We start from the raw sequence: 19,740 nt of genomic DNA on the forward strand, positions 1-19,740 counted from the left end.
CGAGATTCCCCAATATATTATCCCCCATGGAAGAATTCTTCCGCCCTACCAAACCCTGCCAGCAAATGTCACATCAGCGGGGTTGGTAACAGGTCCTGACAAACAGGGACCTGGCGAATGGGAAGAGGTTCATGCCCGGGCAGTACCCTGGCACCGCCCAGGGTCGAGCCCAGGCACCGCCAGGGGAGGCAGTGCGTTTCCAATGGGGAGATCTGTGGCGGGGTGGGTGGGTCCCGTAACTGTGGCGGATTCTTTTTCTTTTTCTTTTTGTTTATTGCACCCCAATCACAGTAATTTCATTGAAGCCTACTTGTGACAATAAGCGATTATTATTATCTCCTAGCAGGCGAGGTTGCCGGTGAGGCGGGCTGTTTTTTCAGACCACCTCTTAAAGTTTTTTTCCTAAGTGTTGGAAAACATGATGGGGAAAAGCCAGCAACGCATCTGGGGGAGTGCTGCCCTCTGCGTTTCCTGCCGGAGACAATATTTTGAAGAAAAATTGAAAATTCCACCCATGAGATCTACCCGTGCACTTTCTACTGGCCAATTGATATTAAACAGGACTGGGAATGTATGATTTGTTTTTCTCCTGTTGACACTAGGGTAGGGAGAGAATTGAGAGCACACCACTTCTGTTCAGTTTGCAACTCTGAGCATATCACACTTAAAATAGAACCACTTTTAACAGTGTAACCCATGACCAATTGGGCAGGCGTGTATCATTGGCCGGGATTTTCCTGTCCTGCCCATGGGAAATTTGGCGAACCAGCAATTCCCACTGGCTTTCAATGGGAATTAAGGTTCCTGAAAATCCCAGCCATTATGTTACGGGGAAGCTTGTCTAATATCTTTATGCTACATATGACAAGATAATTCCAGCATTAATCAAAATATTTTCACAACAACCTATTTGAAGCTCAGGAGCATTAAGAAAATCTGTTCACATCCACTGACTGACTTAATGGAGGTTATTTCCAGTTGATTCAACCAATGGCCAACAATTGAAAATCAGGAAAGGTGCACCTTGACTACCCCACTAAAGCCAAGGCCCCCCTGAGTGGGCTAGAACCCCACCCACCTGTTTCGAGCAGAAGGTTGACTGTTTCATTATGCTGCAGACTCCCAAAAATAATTCTTCCCCATTTGGAACAGATACTAAGTGATCTGGGCAATTGCCTTTAAAAGGATTGCTGATTGCCACATACAAAACAGCTGAAGACTTTTTTGACTTTTTTTTGTGGGGCTTTAAAAGTTTCTGTCCACGGCCCGCTCACATAATCACCACTCACCCCTAAAGCTCTGGAATTCTCTTTTTTAACATTTATTTCCTCTTCATGATGTTCCTTAAAATCGGCCTCTTTGACCAAGCTTTTGATCGGTCCTAATATCCCCTTATAGGGTGGCATGGTGGCACAGTGGTTAGCACTGCAGCCTCACAGTGCCAGGGACTCGTGTTCAATTCCGGCCATAAGTGACTGACTGTGTGGAGTTTGCACTCTCTCCCCGTGACTGCGTGGGTTTGCTCCGGGTGCTCCGGTTTACACCCACAGTCCGAAGATGTACAGCTTGGGTGATTTGGCCATGCTAAATTGCCCCTTAGTGTCGAAGGATGTGTAGGTTAGGTGGGGTTATGGAGTTACAGGGATAGGGCTGGGGAGTGAGCCTAGGTAGGGTGCGCTTTCAGAGGGTTGGAGCCGACTCGATGGGCCGAATGGCCTCCTTCTGCACTGTAGGAATTCTATGATTCAATGTCAAATTATGTTTGTTAATACCTTGGGATGTTTTGCAATGTTCAGGGCAGTGTATCAATGCACATGCAGCATCCTTTCTCTGTGAATGAATGAATATCGTCAAAGCCCCTGGCAGTGATCCCTGCAATGTTTCTCGATTGGGTGTGGCTTGTATGTTACCCTGACAGCATTCATGAGGACAGGACTGCCATCCAAGCATGCGTATTGTGAAATGTCGGTTGTGTAGTCTGTTTGTCGTACTGTGCAGTACGATCTGGATTGAGGGAACATTGCTCGAGTTGTAACAAAATCTTGTTTGTTTCATTCCTTCAAATGATACATTTTCACTCATTGGTCCAACTAAGGATTACCTCCGATCGTCCTTCTTGTTCGTTCGTCCACATCTATGGAAAATCTTGGCCTCATTACCATCACAAAAGCATTTCTAAAACTATCTCCCACAAACCTGGGGCAAGATTTTACTCTCCCCCACCAATGGGTTTGAAGGTGGAGGGGTACCGTAAAATCCAATGGGTGGCTTCCCTGCCACCTACCCACCCACCCACACACCCTAGACTTGTCTGGGAATCTACACGGGGCAGGGGAGGTATTGTGCACTCTTTGGTCTATTGAGGCTCTCAAGTGGTGGTACGGTGGCACAGTGTTTAGCACTGCTGCCTCACAGCTCCAGGGACCCGGGTTCAATTCCTGCCTTGGGTCACTGTCTGTGTGGACTCTGCATGTTCTCCCCGTGTCTGCGTGGGTTTCCTCTGGGTGCTTCGGTTTCCTCCCACAGTCCAAAGATGTGCAGGTTAGGTGGATTAGCCATGATAAATTGCCCCTTAAGTGTCCAATAGGTTAGGTGGGGTTGCTGGGTTATGGGGATAGGGTGGAGGCTTGGGCTTACGTAGGGTGCTCGTTCCAAGAAATGGTGTAGACTCGATGGGCTGAATGGCCTCCTTCTGCAATGTAAATTCTATGATTCTATGATAAGTGACCGAAAAAGCCATTGAAAGGGTCTCATCCCATCCCCACCAATATGTTATGCATATTGAGAGAGCCACACCATGTGTGATGAATGGTTACTGTACCCTTAACACCATGTAGGTGATGCCCCTTTAAGACCGGGTTTGGAACCCTGGGGGAACTCCACCTCCGGCTCCGCCCACCAGGGAGCCATATATAAGGTGGCAGCCTGTAGGCGGCACTCAGTAAGCACACATCTCGGTAACTGGCTAGTTCTCTGTTTACTAAAGCCTTCATTTACCATCCACACTCTCGTGTCATTTTTGAGGGTACTACACCATGCAAGAGGCCTGGCAGCTTTAGCTGTGCGGACTGGTGTCAGGCCCGGGGATTGGGGTGGCAAATCTCCTTTATGAGCCCCCTGGGCCCATCGGAGGCACCCCTTCCCCAAGTTCATCCACGTCTTTAACCGTCCCTGGCCTCTTAAAACCAGGCCCTCATCCTCCTCGCTGAGACCCCCGGCCCCAGACTTGCCTGGGCTTCTTGGCATGGTGGGACTTCCAGTGGTAATGTCCACTGCTTGCCTAATTGTGGGCCTCATAAAATCCAGCCCCTGATTTCTCTTTCATGCTGAATGCTTCTTTTCCCGTCAATCGTTCAACTCAATTTAAAACTTCATTCAGCTAAGACTCAAATGATACTCCCATGTGTAGGGAGACATCTCTTTTTGATCTGTAGACTGCATGGAAGAAGCCTCCTTCCCCCTACATAAATTAACAAAACCCCAGCCGGGAAACATTCCTCAATTTCTCCAAGATTCAACTGTTTGGTCAAAATATTATTGGCTGGTGAGCTTTGAATGCACAACCACACTACAATTCTTTTGGAACAATGCACAAACCGTACCTTTCATGGACCTTTCCTTTCTCGTCTCCTAGTGTTACTGTCACAGTGCGAACCTTCTCTAGGTCATAAGCAGTGTCGTACTGATGAAAATCTGACGTAATCCAACCAACCCACACGTTCGTTGGCTCCTGACCAGGAAATATTCTCACAGAATAATAGTACTGTAAATGAGGAAACTTTATCAGCACAGATGCTCTGTAAGCCAAACTTCAGAACATTTATTTCACTTTTCATACCCTCAAATGTTGAAGACGATTCACCGGCATGCTATTAACATGACACAGAGACACAGAATGTTACCCCCCAATGTAGTTCCTTGGCTTACTCCAGGAGCAAAACAGCCTCATCTCGCTGGAAAAAGTTCCTCCACAAATAAAGTCCCAATAATAATTTTGTTTTAAATACTGCTGCACAGTTGCTCAATGTTCGCTATGTTGTCACCCGTTCTGTTTATCATCCCGCAAATGGGGAAAAAACAGATCGCTGGAAGTCAACCACTTTGCCAAACGGCTCCAGTTTAAATTATTCTGCTGCACAGAGACACCGGAGAAAGGGATTGATGTTGGCAGGGAGTTAGGCTGGAATTCTCTGGTCATCGGGATTCTCTTTTCCCGCTGGTGGGGGATGGCACACCGCTGTGTAACACGGGGCTGAGGTCTGGAGAATCACACCCTGAATCATGCAGTCAAATACAAACGTGACCTGTATCTGGCAATGCTTCATATGAAACTGTTCATCTTAGTTATAACTTTAAAAGGGCGGCACGGTGGCACAGTGATTAGCATTGCCGCCTCACGCCGCCGACGACCCGGGTTCGATCCCGACCCCGGGTCACTCTCCGTGTGGAGTTTGCACATTCTCCCCATGTCTGAGTGGGTCTCACCCCACAACCAAAAGGTCCGCAGGGTAGGTGAATTGACCACACTAAATTGTCCCTTAAATGGAAAAAAAGAATTGGGTACTCTAAAGTTATAAAATAAAATAAAAACTCAAAATACATTTTCATTTTGTTCCCACAATTGTTTAAATGAACATATCAGTATATCAGCCACCGTCGTGTTTTGTACCCCAAAGCCAGAAAACAGCAGGCGGAAGAATGGAAAACGAAATAAATGATGCATGCTCCAACTGTTTATTATTCAAATTATTTTATTGCTTCACATCTAGTCATGCTTTATAAAAATACTGGACGAAAGCAGGTAAATCAATGGCATTCACAGCCACATTCTATTTGATCATGCATTTGAAAACTGATTTGCAAACAAATAAAAATGCTTTATGTATCTGGTAAAAATATAATTTCAATTGAGGGCGAGCATCATAAACCACTTACTGTTGTTGTTTGCATCAGAAAGTCATAATCATCCCTATCCTCTGCCAGTACCTCCTCGGTCAATCGTGTTGAAGGGTGAGCCAAGTTATAATCAGGTTTTGTCCTTTTTAACATGAACCTGAAAAAGGGGTATTTTGTTTGTAAGCAAGAGTACATTTAGTAGCACTGTCTTACTACACCAGTAGTATGTCATCTTAACACAAACGTTCCATCCATTACTGGCTCCAAATGTTGTCCTCATTACAAAGCGAATTAATGTGACTTCCAATAAATTACAGTAATAAGGTTTATTCTCGCTGGGCTGAATTCTCTCATTCGGAACTAATTCCTGTGGCAGGGACAAGGGCAGGGATCCGCAGTATTTCCCACCCCGGAGGCTGGCAGGAATTCCCGTTGTTTAGTGCAACCCCAGCTTCATTGGTGATGCAGTCAGGGATTTCCCGACCTATTGCGCAGTGGGGCAGTCAGATGGCCTCCATCCCAGACCCATTTTTGGAGCTCCCACTGCATTGTTCCCCCCCTACCTGCCTGCCATTGAACCTTCCGCCGGGGGTAGTCTGAACATTGATTTGACGCATGCGGGCAGCCTGCTTCATTATTAGGGGCGGCACGGAGGCAGCGTGGTTAGCACTGCTATCTCACAGCTCCAGGGACCCGGGTTCAATTCCGGTCTCATAGATCATAGAATTTACAGTGCAGAAGGGTGACTGTCGGTGTGGAGTTTGCACTTTCTCCCCGTGTTTGCGTGGGTTTCCTCCGGGTGCTCCGGTTTCTTCCTACAGTCCAAAGATGTGCAGGTTAAGTGGATTGGCCGTGCTAAATTGCCCCTTAGTGTCCAAAAGGTTAGGTGGGGACAGGAGGGGCATGAATGCATGCACCTACATAGGGTGCTCTTTCCAAGGGCCGGTGCTTTACGGGCTGAATGGCCTCCTTCTGCACTGTAGGGATTCTATGATTATCTGAGGAGTTTTGATTATTGTGAAATGATCAGAGAACATCCGTACGTTGGTTGTTATAATGGAAGGAAGGTGATTGAAGTTGCAGCTGCCAATGGTTAGGTCTAGGACACGACCATAAAGAAGTCTGTACTGCTGTCCCAATGCTGAGATGATGTCGATTCCAGTCAATGTGTGGACTTTAATCCTCTTCCCCATGATGGGTTTGGTGTCGGCCAATTAATTTGATAGCCATTAATGCCCACTTAAAAGCCTCATCCCACCACTGTTGGCATTAACCCAGCAGCGGACTGGGGTCTCGCCTTGCAGGGAGCATGACAGGCAAACTCTCACATGTTTGTTTGCGGGCCCTAAAGGGACGGAGGTCCCTCGTTCAAAGGCACTCAGCACCTGATCGGGAGACCTGGCATCAGGAAGAGGAAGTCACTGAAAACCATGCTCTCCCCATGTGCCCCCAGCCCATAACCCCTTCCTGTCATCACTCACCTGTGCCTGGGCTCCCCCTTGATCTGAAGTCTTGGGGGGCCATGGGGAGTACCAGCTGCAGCCACTGCCTCCCCAGTGGTGCTGCTGACTATGAAAGTGCCGCTAGCCTATGATTGGCTGTCACTGGCCTGTTAAGTGCCTGACTGGTATTTAATGCAATGGGCCTTCCCGAATAGAGGTGACGTAGGGCTCTCAAAGACTCTCCAGCCAGTGGGCAAGACCCCCTTACCTCTATTAAAACAGAACAGGTTTCAAACAAACCTGTTGGACTTTAACCTGGTTGTCATGTTATTCAGGTAAACATCATAGCACATACATACATACATACTGATGGACAGATCAACGGACCAATCAACACACACACAACACGACAGCCAATCACAGCCAAGAGCATACACAGTACAAAACAGGGAACACAACATTTCCTGGGCACTCGAGCAGGAGACGGCTCAGGGCACAGAGCTGATAGCAAGCCACTCAGACATCCACCATGTGCTGAGTGCCACTACAAGATGGAATTAGGAATAGGTCCACAGATTCAAGGGTTATGATCGAACCTCAGTAAACAGTTTACCACTGTAAATAGATGTTTGAAATAAAACTGAGTTGTACCATTCGCAACCGTGTTGGTTCGTCTGTGTAGCAGAGTACCCAACACTTCACTGGTGTTGTAAGACTTCTTACTATTAAATCCAGCCTGACATGTGGACATGACTGTCACACAGCTCAGCAGCTGTGTCTAGGGCGTAGCCTTTGTCCGCAAGCAGCTAGCTTCTTATTCACCAGCAGGACTAAAGATGAAAGGATGAGGATTGGTGCAATATGAAAGCATTGAGGCAACTTCATTTATTCTCTCATAGAGAATGGGCATCACTGGCTAGGCCAGCATTTGTTGCCCATCTCCCATTGCCTTTGAACCGAGTGGCTTGCTGCACCATTTCAGAGGGCAGTTAAGAGCCAACCACATTGCTGTGAGTCAGTAGCCACATTTAGACCAGGCCAGGTAAGGATGCCAGTTGGTCACCATTACTAAAACCTTTGTTTTGATTCCAGATTTTATGAATTGAATTTAAATTCCACCAGTTACCGTGTCCCCAGAACATTAGCCTGGGCCTCTGGATTACTAGCCATGTGACTTTGTCACTGTGCCACCATCACTGCCAGAAAAGGAGGCACAGATTGGCATGATGCACTGCTAGTGATCACACACCAGTTGCACATTAAAGGAACAGAAGATGTAACAAATGATGAAGGCAGTGACTGATATTCAGGAGCCCTCATGGCAATTTGAGTTCAGGCGTTCATGCTGTGGACTTGGACACAGCCTGTGAAATGTGTAAATCTTTGTGTCGTAGCCTGCAGTTTCCTGTCGTCCATGGGGAACAAACCCATCTCCTTTAGAAACATGGTATCGGTGACCTGTTTCGGGAACCGTGAGTTGCAGACTGACTGAAATTACTGATAAAACCCATTAGTGGAGTTGCAGGCTGTGGTAAATTTGACTACAACAAGCCATGAGCTGCCTCTCCAGTTGCCAGAGGCAACACTGGTCTGTTTGTGGCAGCCTCCTGGGAAATGCACAGCCCCCTATGCCCTGCTCCTTTGAGAACTGGAGGTACAGTCGCCCATGACCTTTGCACCCTGTTGGGAGGATAAGGACATCCGCGGAGTCTCCCCCTCAAAACAAAATCAAGGCCGACACTACAGTGCAGAGCTGACTGAGTGCTGCACTGTTGGACGTGCTGTCGTTTGGGTGAAATGTTAAACAAATTTGTCTGCTCAGCTGGATGTTAAAGATCCCATGGGACATCTCTGTGGGAGAACAGGAGTGTTAGCCCAGTGTTCTGGTCCATATTTATCCCTTAATTAACATCACAAAAGCAGAAGATATGGTCATTATGACTTTGCAGTTTGGCAGAGGTTGCTGGGCACAAATTGCACCGTCTACATCACAACAGTGACAAAATGCCCAAAATACTTCATTGGCTGTGCAGCACTTTAAGGCATCCAGTTGTTGCGAAAGGTGCCACATAGATGCAGGTCCTTCTTGCTTTCTTCCTTCCTTTCCGTGCTCTCCTTTCAACTGCAGTTCTCTGTGGCCTTGCCTTTCTGTGTGTTGCTGCCCCTCTCCTTCCTCCGGGCTTGAATGGGTCCCTAATTTCAGAGGGAGTCAGGACCTCCTCAAGCTTACCGAAGATTACCCATACCCCAGTGAAAAAGAGACGAAAGCGATTCTGCACCTGTGTAAGACTGTGAATTAACAGGAAGATATTTGCCCAATGTCTGCAGCAAGTTAAAATGAGAGAAGGTGGGTTCCCTGTCTCCTACCCGGTGGGAAGGTGCCAGCCACCTGTATTACCCATGATTTGTGGGCGGGTTCAAGGACGCAGCGCTGAGTCAGACTAAAGTGGTGCTTGGGTCCTAAATGAGACGCGGATTCTCACTCTAACATATATTAATTAGGCCCCCCGGGAGGAGCGCTGCCTGCCAAAATCACAGTCTGTCCACAAGCTGCAGCCGGTGGGCTTCAGACGGGAAAAACACGTCTGCCTACACGAACCATATGAATCACTGACAACAATGAAAGGATGCTGACTGCAGCTAAGTCAACACCACTGAATTAGAAAACTCTCGGTGCAATTGACATTGCTGGATGAATAATATTCTGGAGCTGGGGCGGGAGGGGGAGAGCCAGATAAGTGCAGCAGTGGGCGAGCGGCTGCAAATTGAACATAGAAGTGGGCACCAGTGTATTCATCAATTCATAGCACATGTGGCACAGCAGCAGATTGTTAAATTAATGGAGTACCAGGGAGCAAAGAATTAATAAATTCGTCGAGAGCAAAAAAAAAATCAAAAGCTGAACATGAGACAAAATGGCAAATGGATAAAGTGTCGGAGTATCAAATGCAAGCCAATTAATTAAGCCGTAGAGTAGCAGACGCAAGAAAAGGTTAACACGTTAATGGAAAACAGGCAGGGGTGAATGAATGCATGCAGAGTGGAAAGATGCATTAACAATGGATTAATAGAGCAAGCCACACCACTGATTAATAAATGTAGAGGGAGCAAACCAACTAATCAATAAAGTAATGGAGCAGCAGCAAAAACAATAAATGAATGAGTGGAGTTACCAACAAATTGATTTAGCTTTGTGTGGTGTGACCACTGTCTTACAAACAGTCAGTTTGTCCGGTGAATTAATGCAGTAGGGTGCACACCCGATGGAATAATAAATTCATCGAGCAATGGCTGCATAACCGGTAAAGTGATTACTGGTGAATTGATGAAGTGATGGAGAAGTGGGGCAGACCAGCAAGTCAATAAATGAATGCAGCAGCAAACACCAGTGACTACAGCGGGCACACCCACCAGATCAATAAATGAATAGGGCAGTGGAAATATGTTGGGCTGGCAGTCTTGTTTGCCTAATCATAGGAAGAATTTCATTGCTCATCAGAACACTGAAGGAAGCAAGAAAGATGATTCCGTACATTACAAATTCAAATTACAAGGCAACGCTGAATCAATCGGCCTTCCTTTGTTTTTGGAAGAGTGACTTTGAGATAGCCTAAATTTTTAAGGACATCGCTGAGTGTTTCCCAGGAGCTCTCTGAACCAACTACCCTAACTTTGATGGGCTCAGCAACGGAGACCCTGGATGAGTCAGTAAGCAAGGGGGGTAAATTTTCCAGTCCCACCCGGTGTAGGAATCATCCCAGGTGGGACGGGCAATATGATGGACCATTGAAAGGTCCATTGACCCCTGGCGGGAATTAGAATCTCTACGGTGCAGAAGGAGGCCATTCAGCCCATCGAGTCTTCACCGACCCTTAGAACGAGCACTCTACCCATATCCACTCACCAAACCACCCTTCCCTTGCCCCATAACCTAACTTGCACATCCCTGCACACTAAGGGGCAATTTAGCATGGCCAATCCACTTGGACTGTGGGAGGAAACTGCAGCACCCGGTGGAAACCTACGCAGACACAGAGAGTACAAACTCCACATAGATAGTGACCCAAGCCGGAATTGAACCCAGGTTCCTAGAGCTGTGAGTCAGCAGTGTTAACCACTGTGCCACCGTGCCGCCCATTGTTCAATGAATTTATTATTCAATTTCTGGTCTCGGGGCTGGCGGGTGAGGGAAGTCCCACCCAAGGTTGCCACTGAAGTTACGGAGGCCAATCAGAAGCTTCTTCTCTCAACCCCCCACCCCCCAACCCACAAAAATTCCTAGTGTTTGAATCTATACAGTCGTATGTTGGGAATTGGCAAATCTGATCTAGAACAGCTGCTCATCATGTTGAAAGGTGCAAATACCATTAGACACAAGGTAAAAATGAGAAAGGTAAATCAGAGTGTGGGAAGGTACCAGGCAGTTGATTGAAACTGCTGACAAAATGTCTCCAGCACCAAGTGTACACAGTCCAGCTTAATTTTCTCTATTTATAGGGGCCCTGGCGATCCCGGCTAGGAACTACGAGCAATCTTTGGAGGTCACACCACATGTGGGTAATCCTGAGCTGTGAGAATTGAATAAATCTGTTTAATCCAACAGAAGTTTAAGAAGGGAAATAAGCAAAGACAACTTCACTCTACAAACTTCATACGAAAACATTTTCTGAGTGCCTCCCACTGTGATACTGCAGCTTTGGGGGAATGGGGAAATACCGGTTGGTGCAGTTAAAGGGTGGTCACCTAACTTCCCAGCCAAGTTATGGCTGTGATGGGGAGAAACCCCAGAGAAATTTCACCTCTGAGGATCTGATGTTCTAATGGAGACGGCAATATAATGGAGTTCAATGGCAGTTAGATAGATTCCCAATGAAAGCTGTCGGAAGAAGACAGGTAGAGGGAGATTTTGCTTCCATGTTCGCCAGGAGTGTAAATGGTGACATGGGTACAAAATCCTGTGAGACGCGGGAAACGAGATTCTCGCCCACGAGATCATGCTTCCCAATTTTCCCCACCTCTCACTGGTGATGTAAGGAGGGGTGGGGGAAATTGGCCACAAAGGGCGGGAACCTTGTATTTTAATAAATTAACATATTATTAAAGGAATTCTCAAAAACATGACCCCCCCGCAGTAAATAGCACACTGTTTAGCACACTGGGCTAAATCGCTGGCTTTGAAAGCAGACCAAGGCAGGCCAGCAGCATGGTTCAATTCCCGTAACAGCCTCCCCGAACAGGCGCTGGAATGTGGCGACTAGGGGCTTTTCACAGTAACTTCATTGAAGCCTACTTGTGACAATAAGTGATTTTCATTTCAATATTCAGACCTCGCCGACGTGACAGTTTACAGCAGCTTTATAAGAACGGGAATTAGTCGAGAGGAGCATGCCAAGCGCCAAGGTGAGTACAACCTTCCGGGGGGAGAGAGATATACCCTGGCAGTGCCCTGGAACTACCCATGGCACAGATTGACACTGCCCCGGCATAGACTGGCAGTGCCAACCTGGCAGTGCCAACCTGTGCCGAGGCAGTGCAAGAGCAGGCTTTCTGGACAGCCTCGTGGAGGGGTATTCCCTTATGTGTGGTGCGTGGGGAGGGGGGGGTGGGAGGCCAATGTGTGTGAAGGGGGCAGGCAATGACTTTGAAAAGAGAGAATATTGCCATGGTGGTAGGTGGCGGCGGCGGCGGCGGGGGGGGCGGGGGGGGGGGGGATGATACTTGTGAGGTGGTGAGGGTGAGAGAGAGGGCCCCCAATATTTGTGTGGTTGTTGCGGGGAACTGGGAAATAGGGCCCCCATCTGGGGCTGGGTGGGGCGGAGGGTGGGGGGGTGGCAAGATTGGTTGCCCTTATGCTTGTGGAGAGTTGCATTCCAGCATTGACATGGGACGGCCTTTAACGATGGAGGGCCAATCTCTGTGGAGTCAACCGTGCAGGCTCCATCATGCCCCATACCGCCAGAGTGCCGGTGTAAACCACACCCCAGATTTTCTGTGCATTGAGTGCCAGAACATCTGGCCTAAAATCACGGTTGTGCATCTAGAGAGATACACGCCGGTTTTCATTCAGTGCCCAACACTCTAAAAATTCCGCCTGTAAACGGGGTTTGTTAATAAAACAGGGACACACTTGTTTTGACCTAATCAACTATTCTCGCCATTGAAATGCAAAATAATTTTTAAGAAAACTCTTGTTTCTTCAAAAGATTTTGGGAACAGTAACTTGAACCGTATTGCACCCAGCAGGAGTTTTTAAAATATTTGTTGAGGGGATGTGGGTATCGCTGACTGGGTCAGATTTTGTTGCCCATCCCGAATTGCCCTGGAACTGAGTGGTTTGCACAGCCATTTCAGAGAAGGGCAGTTTCGAGTCAACCTCATCACTGTGTGGGTCTGGAGGCACATGTCGGCCAGACCAGGTAAGGATGACAGATTCCCTTCCCTAAAGGACATTAGTGAACCAGATAGGTTTTTACAATAATCGACAATGGTTTCATGGTCATCATTAGACTTTTAATCCCATATTGTATTGAATTCATATTTCGCCATCTGCCCTGGTGGGATTCGAAACCGGGACCCCAGAGCATTACGCTGGGTTTCTGGATTACTAGCCCAGCGACAATACCACTACGCCAAGGCTTCCCCGAAGGCAATCAAGCGCATGAGTCTAGTCAGAGGCATTAAACTCAATTCTAACCCTGCCTGCCCATTGGAAAAATGTTCTCAACAGATCTGTGTATTCTAAGAAGCTGTAAGCAGGACTTCCAGTCAGGAGGAAGTCCCACCTCAGAGAGCTGCTGGCCAATCTGACATCCCGGCAGCTCTCTAGTCCCAGAAACGTTGGAAGCCGCAGTAGACAGGACTGGGGCTGCAGCCTACCCCCTGAGAGTCCAAGACCAGGTAAATGTTGGAGTCTCAGGACAGTAAGGAAAGGCGAGGCCTGTGGGTGGGGTGTTGGGCAGGGTGAGATGGGGGGGGAGGGTTATTAGTGGAGAGGCCAGTGGAGAAAGGACCACCCGCAGAGACAAAACCTTGCGGGAGGGGTGTGCCCGAAGTTGAAAAAAGGTGTTGGTGATTGAGGCGTCAACACCCCTCCCCTTCCCACCTGAAACATGAACAGGTTCACTTTCTGGCCAGAAAGGTGAGGCTGGGTGGAAATTTATCCTTAAGTGGCCACTAATTTACCACTTAAAGGCCTCAATGGGGGTAAAGGAAGGTACGTCAGATGCCCCAGGCCTAGCCTATCCCACCATAAAGTTGTGGAGAAATCCTTGTGTGTGTGAGCCAGGCGGGGAAGCTATCCGGGGAATTTGATGACCCCCCAACCCTACCCCACCGACAGGGGCAGTAAAATCTTGCCATGGTTCTCCATGGGCCACTTAGGTCCATAAGATAGAGCTTTGTAGGCCACAGATAGGGTATTAATATGATAAAGAGCTTGGTATTCTCGTCCCATTTGCCAGACACGAAGACACTTTTACCAGTACATTCAACAGCTCTGCATCATAAAAGTAATTATCAAAAAAAAACTATTAGCAATCTGTATTAAATAATATAAGAAAGAATGGTATGTTAATCTAAAGAGCCTCAACATCCCAGCTGCAAGCAAAGGATAACCTTTTACAACATACACCTGATGCTGGCACATTTTCACTTTTAAACTATTTTGTCCATTCACACTGCAAAATAATTGTTGTGCATAAAGATGCAAGTTGGGCTGTTTTGGCAATAGCAGTAACTGAGGTGGAGATTGAATTTCACATATGACATCTTGGTGCTAGCTGATACCCAAGGTCCATCTCAAGCTGCACTCTAAACAACGTCACGTCATTCCTCTAGCACCAAGTATCCATTTCGCTTGTGAAATGTTGTTAGTTTAATCTCTGGTAACCATCAGAAAGAAGAAAGCTTTCACCTGAGCATTTGAGAGTGATTCAAACTCATCTTCCGAAGGCAGAAGGACAGTGTTCCAATAAGACCATAAGACATAGGAGCGGAAGTAAGGCCATTCGGCCCATCGAGTCCACTCCACCATTCAATCATGGCTGATTTCAACTCCATTTACCCGCTCTCTCTCCATAGCCCTTAATTCCTCGAGAAATCAAGAATTTATCAACTTCTGTCTTAAAGACACTCAACGTCCCGGCCTCCACCGCCCTCTGTGACAATGAATTTCACAGACCCACCACTCTCTGGCTGAAGAAATTTCTCCTCATCTCTGTTCTAAAGTGACTCTCTTTTATTCTAAGGCTGTGCCCCCGGGTCCTAGTCTGCCCTGCTAATGTAAACAACTTCCCTACGTCCACCCTATCTAAGCCATTCATTATCGTGTAAGTTTCTATTAGATCTCCCCTCAACCTCCTCAACTCCAATGAATATAATCCCAGGATCCTCAGATGTTCATCGTATGTACCATTCCTGGGATCATCCGTGTGAATCTCCGCTGGACCTGCCCCAGTGCCAGTATGTCCTTCCTGAGGTGTGGGGCCCAAAATCGCTCACAGTATTCTAAATAGGGCCTAACTGGTGCTTTATAAAGCTTCAGAAGTACATCCCTGCTTTTATATTCCAAGCCTCTTGAGATAAATGACAACATTGCATTTGCTTTCTTAATTACGGACTCAACCTGCAAGTTTACCTTTAGAGAATCCTGGACTAGGACTCCCAAGTCCCTTTGCACTTCAGCATTATGAACTTTGTCACCGTTTAGAAAATAGTCCATGCCTCTATTCTTTTTTCCAAAGTGCAAGACCTCGCACTTGCCCACGTTGAATTTCATCAGCCATTTCTTGGATCACTCTCCTAAACTGTCTAAATCTTTCTGCAGCCTCTCCACCTCCTCCATACTACCTGCCCCTCCACCTATCTTTGTATCATCGGCAAACGTAGCCAAAATGCCCCCAGTCCCGTCATCTAGATCGTTAATATATAAAGAGAACAGCTGTGGCCCAACACTGAACCCTGCGGGACACCACTCGTCACCGGTTGCCATTCCGAAAAAGAACCTTTTATCCCAAATCTCTGCCTTCTGCCTGACAGCCAATCGTCAATCCATGTTAGTACCTTGCCTCGAATACCATGGGCCCTTATTTTACTCAGCAGTCTCCCGTGAGGCACCTTATCAAAGGCCTTTTGGAAGTCAAGATAGATAACATCCATTGGCTCTCCTTGGTCTAACCTATTTGTTATCTGGAGAACAGCAAAGGGGTCACTCACCTCTGTTTCAGGCGAGAAGGTTTTTCCTGATTATAATCCTTATGGTTGTTGAATTCTGCTTTAGTACTCTCTTTCTCTTTTTCTGACGTGGCTGAGGCCAGATGTCCATGTGCTGTCTTCATCAGAACTTCGAAATCAGAGTCCGCGTCAAAGTCTTCAATTTCGTTTTTCTGAGGTAGGATATTGGTATTTGCCAGACTACCGATGGGCATCTTGCAGAACACCTCCGCACATTCAAGGGGCATGCTCAGGCGATAGAAAACAATGTCGGTGTTGCTGTTCTGAGATCCAAATGACCTCTGTATGACCTTCAAGCAGGGCGAGCTATCGACAGTGCCGTCTATTTTTGTCACCTTGACATAAATGCAACAGAAGGGCCAACAATTTTATTTCTAATTTCAGCATATTAGTTTAAAAATGCAAAATAATGAATCGCATGTAATAGCGACATTCCTAGCAAAGGTATTTGTGAAAATCTAACCAGCCATTCTGAAGAAAAACAAAATGTAATTTGCTGACAATAAAAGCCCACATGAGACATATTACTTGGAGCTTTTTGTAGCATGGCCTGGTCACAAATATTTGGGCTGAAAAGTTGTTTAAATAACCTTTAACCTGTGAGTGCAGGAACGGCCTTACCATTCTTCCGATAACATGACCTGCAGTTGGCATGTTTGATGTGTAGCACTTACGTATGTGAGTCAGTGGGTCTCTTTTTAATTCATTCATTTACGGGATGTGGCTGTCGCTGGCAAAAAACAACATTTATTGCCCTAATTGCCCGTGAGAAGGTGGTGGTGAGCCACTTTCTCCAAATGCGTGTTGTTAGGTAGGAAGGGCACTCCTGGACAAGTGACCCAGTAGATGATTAGGGAACGGGAAAAATATTTTATATTCAGAATGGTGAATGACGACTTCCGGTTGCGGCTATGCGGAGCTAAGTCGCACATTCAGCGGCTCCCGCAAAAACGGACTTTTGGGCACTTTTCAGGGCCCCCAATGGAACTTTTTCGATGTTTCCCGGTGTGGGAAGGAGTCTATAACAGCTCCCCGTCAGTATATGGCTTCAACTAGGAGCGGGGCGACAAAAAAGGTGGTGGTGGACCCGAAGAAGATGCGAGGGAAGAAGGACAAAATGGCGGCGGGCGGAGACCAGGCAGCGTGGATGCAGTGGGCGGAAGAGCAGCAGGAGGGTATCCAGCGCTGCTTCAAAGAGATTAAAACGGACCTGCTGGAGCCGATGAAGGCTTCTATTGATCAGCTGCTGGAGACACAGACGGCCCAGGCGGTGGCGATCCGCGAGGCTCGACAAAAGATCTCTGACAATGAGGACGAGATCTTCGGCCTGCGTTAAAGGTGGAGGCGCATGAGGCACTCCACAAGAAATGGCAGGAACGGTTCGAGGAGATGGAGAATCGGTCGAGGCGGAAGAATCTGCGGATTCTGGGCCTCCCAGAGGGGCTGGCGGGGCCGGACGTGGGGGCCTATGTGGTCACCATGTTGAACTCGTTGATGGGAGCGGGGTCCTTCCAGTGGCCCCTGGAGCTGGAAGGGGCCCATAGAGTGCTGGCGAGGAGGCCCAAGGCTAACGAGTCTCCGCGGGCGGTGCTGGTGAGTTTCCATCGGTTCGTCGATCGGGAGTGTGTGCTCTCGTGGGCCAAGAAGGAGAGGAGCAGCAGATGGGAGAACGCGGAGGTTCGGATATACCAGGACTGGAGTGGCGGATATACCAGGACTGGAGTGGCGGATATACCAGGACTAGAGTGCGGAGGTGGCGAAGAGGAGGGCCAGGTACAATCGAGCGAAGGCGGTGCTGCACAGGAAGGGGGTGAAGTTTGGCATGTTGCAGCCGGCGCGACTGTGGGTTACCTACAAGGACGGGCACCATTACTTTGAGTCTCCGTAGGAGGTGTGGGCCTTTGTTCAGGCCGAGAAGTTGGACACAGATTGAGGGTCGGGATGGGCGATTGGGGACTGCGGTTGATATGTTATGTTTATTTTTGTTTCGAGGGGGGGGGGCCTTTGTATTGCTCCGGGTTTCTTTTTCTCTGTGTTTTTCACTTTCGGGTCGGTGAGGGTGGCTGGGGCGGGTTGTGCATTGTTTTGGTTGGGTTGGTCGGGGGGGCTCTTGGAGCGGGGTAGGTAAACAGAACAGGGGGGGTGGATGGCGGTGAGATGGGGCCCCGCGGGGGAGGGGGAGGCCCGAGTCAGGGGCGAGGGGACCGGGCCTGTAAAAGGAGCTGCGTCAGAGGGGCCTGGTAGGTGGAAAGCGAGGGCTTTTTCCCGCGCTGAAGACTGGAGGGGGCGGGGCCGGGGCGGGGAAGCGAGGGTTGTTTCCCGCGCTTAGAACGGAAAGGGGAGGGAGAGAGCCTATGGATGGGGACGGGAGAGGAGGGTGTGCCACACAATGGGAGGAGTCGAAGGAGAGGCGGGAGTGGCCGGGGTCAGCAAGAGTCAGCTGACTTGCGGAAGTGCAATGGGGGGAGTAAATCAGCTAGGATGGGTCCTAGCCGGGGGGAATCGAGTTGCTGCTGCTATGGTCAAGGAGGAGCTGGAGCGAGTGGAGGGGTCGAGACGGGGGTATGCTGCTGTGGGGAACGGGCCGGGTGTGGGGTGCGGGCGCGTGGCTGGCCGAGCAGGGGTCATGGCTAGTCGGCGGGGGAGGGGGGCGGGTAGCCCCCTGATCCGGCTGATAACCTGGAATGTAAGGGGACTGAATGGGCCGGTTAAGCGGGCCCGCCTGTTCGCGCACCTGAAGGTGCTCAAGGCGGATGTGGTTATGCTTCAGGAGACACACCTGAAGGTGGCAGACCAGGTAAGATTGAGGAAAGGGTGGGTAGGTCAGGTGTTTCACTCGGGGTTGGATGCCAAAAATCAAGGGGTGGTGATCTTGGTGGGAAAGAAGGTGTCGTTTGAGGCGTCGAGCATTGTGGCAGATAATGGCGGTAGGCACGTAATGGTAAGTGGTAAGTTGCAGGGAGAGAGGGTGGTACTGGTCAATGTGTATGCCCCGAACTGGGACGATGCGGGTTTTATGCGGCGTATGTTGGGTCGGATCCCAGACTTGGAAGTGGGGGGCCTGATATTGGGGGAGACTTTAACACGGTGCTGGATCCGGCACTGGATCGCTCCAGGTCTAGGACGGGTAGGAAGCCGGCGGCGGCTAGAGTGCTGAGGGGGTTTATGGAACAGATGGGAGGGGTGGACCCTTGGAGATTTGCAAGGCCTGGGGCTAGGGAATTTTCATTCTTCTCACATGTCCATAAGGCTTATTCCCGAATCGACTTTTTCATTTTGAGTAGGTTTCTGATAGCGAGAGTAGAGGATACTGAGTATTCGGCAATAGCCATTTCGGACCACGCCCCGCATTGGGTGGACTTGGAGATGGGGGATGAGCAGGACCAGCGCCCGCTGTGACGCTTGGAGGTGGGGCTGCTGGCGGACGAGGAGGTGAGCGAGCGGGTCCGAGGAAGTATAGAGAGGTACTTGGAGACCAACGACAACGGGGAGGTCTGAGTGGGGATGGTATGGGAGGCACTGAAGGCAGTGGTGAAGGGAGAGCTGATCTCCATTAGGACCCACAAGGAGCGGAGGGAGCGGGGGGGGGGAGAGGGAGAAGCTGGTGGGGGAGATGATGAGGGTAGACAGGAGGTATGCGGAGGAGCTCGAGGAAGGATTGTTGAGGAAGAGACGTAGCCTCCAGGCCGAATTCGACCTGGTGACCACCAGGAAGGCGGAGGTGCAGTGGAGGAAGGCCCAGGGGGCGATTTACGAGTATGGGGAAAAGGCAAGCCAGATGCTGGCGTATCAGCTTTGGAAGCGGGACGCAGCTAGGGAGATCGGGGGAGTTAAGGACAGGGGAGGGAGTGTGGTGCGGAGTGGAGTTGGCATCAATGGGGTCTTCAGGGACTTTTACGAGGAATTGTACCGATCCAAGCCTCCACGGGAGGAGGGAAGGATGGGCCGCTTCCTGGACCAATTGAGGTTTCCAAAGGTGGAAAAGGGACTGGTGGCGGGATTGGGGGCCCCGATTGGGCTGGAGGAGCTGATCAAAGGGATAGGAAGCATGCAGGCGGGGAAGGCACCAGGGCCGGACGGTTTCCCGGTCGAATTCTTTCAAAAATATATGGACCTGTTGGGCCCGCTGTTAGTCAGGACCATTAATGAGGCAAGGGAGGGGGGGGCCTTG

At 49.0% G+C, this 19,740-nt stretch overlaps 1 protein-coding gene across 1 annotated transcript in view; it reads right to left on the bottom strand.

Annotated features, from left to right (window-relative positions):
* Window positions 1–19,740, bottom strand: part of ryr2a (ryanodine receptor 2a (cardiac)) — a 1,117,859-nt gene that overhangs the window by 385,132 nt on the left and 712,987 nt on the right. The window contains exons 29-31 of the mRNA XM_072511661.1: window positions 15,552–15,904; window positions 4,936–5,053; window positions 3,603–3,763 (exon numbers count right to left, since the gene is read on the bottom strand). Coding sequence (XP_072367762.1) covers window positions 3,603–3,763; window positions 4,936–5,053; window positions 15,552–15,904 — 632 coding nt within the window. The remainder of the gene's footprint in view (window positions 1–3,602; window positions 3,764–4,935; window positions 5,054–15,551; window positions 15,905–19,740) is intronic.

This window comes from Scyliorhinus torazame, chromosome 1 (genome assembly GCF_047496885.1).
Source record: "Scyliorhinus torazame isolate Kashiwa2021f chromosome 1, sScyTor2.1, whole genome shotgun sequence".
Taxonomy (NCBI): domain Eukaryota; kingdom Metazoa; phylum Chordata; class Chondrichthyes; order Carcharhiniformes; family Scyliorhinidae; genus Scyliorhinus; species Scyliorhinus torazame.